Source organism: Chaetura pelagica, unplaced genomic scaffold (assembly GCF_000747805.2).
Source record: "Chaetura pelagica isolate M959 unplaced genomic scaffold, ChaPel_1.0 scaffold294, whole genome shotgun sequence".
Classification (NCBI taxonomy): Eukaryota; Metazoa; Chordata; class Aves; order Apodiformes; family Apodidae; genus Chaetura; species Chaetura pelagica.
In genome coordinates, this window is record NW_009953068.1 from 217,003 (window position 1) to 222,293 (window position 5,291).

Here is a 5,291-nt window from a genome sequence, read left to right on the forward strand (position 1 = left end):
TAGATCCGGAGCAGGGAGTTGGGTGAGCAGATCAGCTTCCCTGCTAAGAGCAGAGTGGAGCAAACAGCATTAGAGCCCCTTGCTGTAGGCTGAGCATGTCATTTTTTCAACAAAACCTGGTTTGTTCAGGCAAGGAATTAGCCTGGGCTGAGAAGCAGAATTCCTGTACTTAGTGAGCTCCTGGTGTGTCCCTGCAGAAGCTTCGGGTGAGATCGAAGGAACTTGCAGGCTCACCCAGCTGCTGATGCTGGAGATGTGAATACAGCTGCTTCTCCTGAATCCCAGCTCCCCTGGCTGCCTGGCCCTGGCCTGGCTGTCCCCTCTCCTGGCTGAGGATGGGCTGTGGGGCACTGCTGACTGTCAGAAGGCACCTGCACTGCAGCAGCTCAGGAGACCAGTCCCTGTGTGTGGAGGAGCAGGAAATTCACCCCTGGGTTTTGGTCAAGCTGGCATCTTCAACCTGATCAAGATGAGGCAATAGTCTTCTACGTAAACAAGATGATGGCAGAGTTAGATGAGATGTTAGGAAGAAATTCTTTGCTGTGAGGGTGGTGAGAGCCTGGCCCAGGTTGCCCAGGGAAGCTGTGGCTGCCCCATCCCTGAAAGTGTGCAAGGCCAGGTTGGATGGGGCTTGGAGCAACCTGGTCTAGTGGGAGGTGTCCCTGCCCATGGCAGGAAGTTGAGACTAGATGTCCTTTAAGGTCCTTCCACCCTAAACCAGTCTGGGATTCTGTGAATGACTCAGTTTGGGTCAGATAACACACACTGAGTCATGGAGCAGCGTGTCCCTTTGAGCTTGACTCAGTGGCTTTGAAATGCTCCTGTTGATGGCAGTGAGCTTCTACTGGGGCATTTCAGGAACTGTAATAGGTTACATGTTCCATGATGCTGTATTTTTCCCTTCTTGCTGCTACTCCTTTCCCACACACCCAGGTACAGTAACACATTTGCATTTCCCCAGCGGCCCTGCGAGCAGCTGGAGAGCGACTGCGGAGGCACCTGCCGTGCCAGGGAGCTCATATATTGTTTATGAGCCATTCCAAGGTGCCAGCAGCCAAGCCAGCATAAATCTGATGTTGTCATCAGACATGTGGGAAAATGTCTTTTAAACACTGGGTGGTTTTTATGGCCTCAGGTTTGTCAGATTGGGGTCAGGCTGCCACAGGTGCAGCCCGGTGCCAAGGGGCTGCTGCTCTCTCTGGTGGGCTCAGATCTCCTCCCTCCCTTCATTCCTTTTCCTTCTTGGCTGAATGGCATCAATAATTCATCATTTTTCCCTTCTAAGGCTATTTTTGGGGTCAGGATTCTGGGTTAACTGAGTGTCCCACTCCCCCCTGGCTCTCAGCAGCTCCTGCTCCCACTTGGCAAACTCCTTTTCCCAGTGCTGTTTGGTTTGCTTTGTGGTTTGGTTTTGTTTGGTTTTGTTCTGGTGGGGTTTTTTTTGTTTATTTTGGATTTTTGTTTTGTTTATATTTGTTTGTTTGAGGTTTTTGGTTTGTTGGGGGTTTTTTTGTTTTTCAGAAGTTGTTTAACTGGGTTGTTTTCTTTTTTGCTTTCCACCTGTGCAGGAATCAGGTGTGTTTTTCTAGCCTGCTCTCCAGTGGGCTCTTTGTATTTAATTCAAAGGGCTAAGAATTTCCATAAAGCAAATGATATGCCTTATTTTTCCTTAGGAAATGAGAAAACAAATTAATTCCTTCAATCCTCTCACCAGAGCCCTTCTGAGATCTGCTCACAGCTCTTCCACAGGCAGTCACTGGCACTCAGTGGGAAGTTTTCCATTTGGTGGGGGGGGGAGTGAGAGAAACAGCTGCTGTGCTGCTGCCAAACTGCTCTGTGGGAAGGTGCTGACTTGGATATGTGGGAGCTGGGGCTGGAATCCACTCTCTGGCAGTGTCTGGAAGTTCACAGTTGTGTGATATGAAGCTATAGGGGAATAGAATATTCTGACATGTCCCCTGGGCTGTGTCTTTTCTCCTGGCTGCATTCCCATAGCTGGAAGAGTCTGTTGGAAGCTGCACCAGGAAAAGGAATGGCTGGTCCAAAAGCAGCAGGTGTCCCTGGGGAGTGGGACTCCTGCATTCCAGCCAGGCTGTGGTATTCCCAAGAGCCTCTAGATAGTGGGACTCTTGCACCCCAGCTGTGCCATTCCTGACAGCCCCTGGGGAGCAGGACCCCTGCATCCTGGCCATGCCATGACATTCCTGACAGCCTCTGGGAGCAGGACTCCTGTATTCCAGTCATGCCATGACATTCCTGACAGCTCCTGGGGAGCAAGACCGCTGCATCCCGACCATGCCATGATATTCCTAAGAGCCCCTAGGGAGCAGGACCCTTGCATCCTAGCTGTGCCACTCCTGACTGCCCCTGGGGAGTGGGACTCCTGCATTCCAGCCATGCCATGACGTTCCTGACAGTCCCCTGGGAGCAGGACCTCTACATCCTGGCCATGCCATGACATTCCTGAGAGCCCCTGGGGAGCAGGACCCCTGCATCCCGGCCATGCCATGGTATTCCCAAGAGCCCTTAGGGAGCAGGACCCTTGCATCCCAGCTGTGCCACTCCTGAGAGCCCCTGGGAGCAGGACCCCTGCATTCCAGCCATGCTATGATATTCCCAAAAGCCCCTAGGGAGTGAGACCCTTGCATCCCAGCTGTGCCATTCCTGACAGCCCCTGGGAGCAGGACCCCTGCACCCCGGCCATGCCATGTCATTCCTGAGGGCCCCCGGGAGCAGGACCCCCGCATCCCAGCCGTGCCATGGTATTCCCAAGAGCCCCTAGGGAGCAGGACCCCTGCATCCCAGCTGTGCCATTCCTGAGGGCCCTCGGGAGCAGGACCCCTGCATCCCAGCTGTGCCACTCCTGAGAGCCCCTGGAAGCAGGACCCCTGCATTCCAGCCATGCTGTGATATTCCCAAGAGCCCCTAGGCAGTGAGACCCTTGCATCCCAGCTGTGCCATTCCTGACAGCCCCTGGGGAGCAGGACCCCTGCACCCCGGCCATGCTGTGATATTCCCAAGACCCCCTAGATAGTGAGACCCTTGCATCCCAGCTGTGCCATTCCTGAGGGCCCTCGGGAGCAGGACCCCTGCACCCCGGCCATGCCATGTCATTCCTGAGGGCCCCCGGGAGCAGGACCCCCGCATCCCAGCCGTGCCATGGTATTCCCAAGAGCCCCTAGGGAGCAGGACCCCTGCATCCCTGCTGTGCCATTCCTGAAAGCCCCAGGGAGCAAGGCCCGGGGTCCCGCCCCCGCCCGCCGCTCTCGCCCCGCAGGCGGCTGCTGGCGCGGCTGGACGACATGCGGCGCAGCGTGCTGGGGGACGGCGTGAGCCGCTGCATCCTCTGCGGGGAGCAGCTGGGGCCGCGGGGATCTGCCTGCGTTGTCTGCGAGGACTGCAAGAAGGTGAGGTGTCCCCCCGCACCCCCCCCGAGCCCGTGCAGCTCCCTCTCTGGTGCCAAACCCGGCATCCTGGGGATTTCGGTGCCTGTCTTGGTTGCCCGGCATCCCCCTCCAAGCAAGGGGACATCAGGGATGGTTGTGCTGGGAAACCTTGTTAACCATCTCGTTAACCATCTCTAGTAACCTCACGTTCCTGGTGTGCTGGGACCCTCAGGACAAGAAGGACGTTGAGGGGCTGGAGTGTTATCCAGAGAAGAGTGATGGAGCTGGGGAAGGGGCTGGAGCACAAGACTCATGAGGAGTGGTTGGAGGGGATGGGGGGTGTTCAGCCCGGAGAGAAGGAGGCTGAGGGGAGAGCACCTCACTCTGTGTAGCTGCCTGAAAGGAGGTTAGAGCAAGGGGGGCTTCAAGCTCTTTTCCCAAGGAACAAGTGATAACCTCAAGTTGCCACCAGGGCAGGTTGAGATTGGATATTGGGAACAATTTCTTTCTGGATAAGGGGTGTCAGGCCCTGGCACAGGCTGCCCAGGGCAGTGGTGGAGTCACCATCCCTGGAGGAATTTAGAAACCATGTAGGTGTGGTGCTGAGGGACACGGGCTGGTGGTGGACTTGGCAGAGTTAGGCTAATGGTTGGACTGGATGATCTTTTCCAACTAAAACAATGCGATGACTCCGTGACCTGTTGGTGGCCGCGGGGTCCCTGCTGCCACCTGCCCTTTGCTTCCTCTGCAGAACGTCTGCACCAAGTGTGGGGTGGAGACCAGCAACAGCCGCCCCCAGGCCATCTGGCTCTGCAAGATCTGCAGCGAGCAGCGGGAGGTGAGTGTGGCCCCAGGCCCTGCCCCTCACCCCACCGCTGGTCTCTCTGCATCAGGGACAAGGTCTCTGCCTTTGGTTTCACCCCCACCTACTAACCCCACCCCAGACCTCTGAGACAAAAGCAGCTCCAGACCTGGGGGGTGTTCCCGGGGACTTTCACCACTGGAGCTTGCTCAGCTAATAGGATCTATCTAAAACGCCATTTATTTTGTTTCTTTAAAACAAAATATGAGGGTTGAAGGGGTCGCTGTGGCCAGAGATCAGTTCCCTGCCGCCTGCAGTGTGCGAAAGCTGATGAGTTGACGGATAAGCAGGACGGGCTGTGGGATACAGGGATGCACATCCCCGGTGCTGCCTGCTGGAGACAGACCCTGGCGATGCAGGGGGGCGAAGGCACCCAGCACCCCCCCGACATGGGTGCCACCCCTCTGCCTGCACCCCCAGGTGTGGAAACGCTCCGGCGCCTGGTTCTTCAAGGGTTTGCCCAAGCAAATGCTGCCCCAGCCGATGTCTGTCAGCAAGAACAAGGGACCCCAAACCCCGAGCGAGCCCAGCCCGTCCGAACCCCCCACCCAGGACCCGAAACTCCCCTCCCGGGCGCCCACCCGAGGTAGGTGAGGCGGGGGCGAGGGGCAGGGGGCAGCCAGTCCCTCCTCGTTGCTGTCAAGGGTGAGCCCTGGTAAAAAGCCTCCAGGGCAGCCGTGGAGCTGTTGTCTGTTTTCCAAAGGGTGCAGAGACCTCCCCGCTGCCCTCCTGCCTGCTGAGGCTTCCTCTGGGCTGTGAGGGTGGGGATGGCTGGGATTGCAGGGACAGCCCTGGGCGGGGAGCTGGGGCTTCTGACAGCGCCTGGGTACCAACACGGTGATGGAGGAGCCTGGCAAAAACAAGGATAAGGAGGGAAAGGTGGGGAAGGAGGAGCAGCAGCAGGGCCCGGGATGGCTTTGGTGGGGTGGGTGGGCTGCAGCTTCACCCCTTCTCGCTCTGTTTGTGCCCCCAAGGCCAGGCGGACGCCCCGGCCGAGCAGGACCCCGACGGTAAGCACCGGTGCTCGCACCCTCCCCGTGCTG

At 57.5% G+C, this 5,291-nt stretch overlaps 1 protein-coding gene across 1 annotated transcript in view; it reads left to right on the forward strand.

The window, feature by feature from the left end:
- Positions 1-5,291, forward strand: part of RPH3A (rabphilin 3A) — a 24,316-nt gene that overhangs the window by 8,301 nt on the left and 10,724 nt on the right. The window contains exons 4-7 of the mRNA XM_009996813.1: positions 3,278-3,407; positions 4,138-4,224; positions 4,669-4,834; positions 5,223-5,258. Coding sequence (XP_009995115.1) covers positions 3,278-3,407; positions 4,138-4,224; positions 4,669-4,834; positions 5,223-5,258 — 419 coding nt within the window. The remainder of the gene's footprint in view (positions 1-3,277; positions 3,408-4,137; positions 4,225-4,668; positions 4,835-5,222; positions 5,259-5,291) is intronic.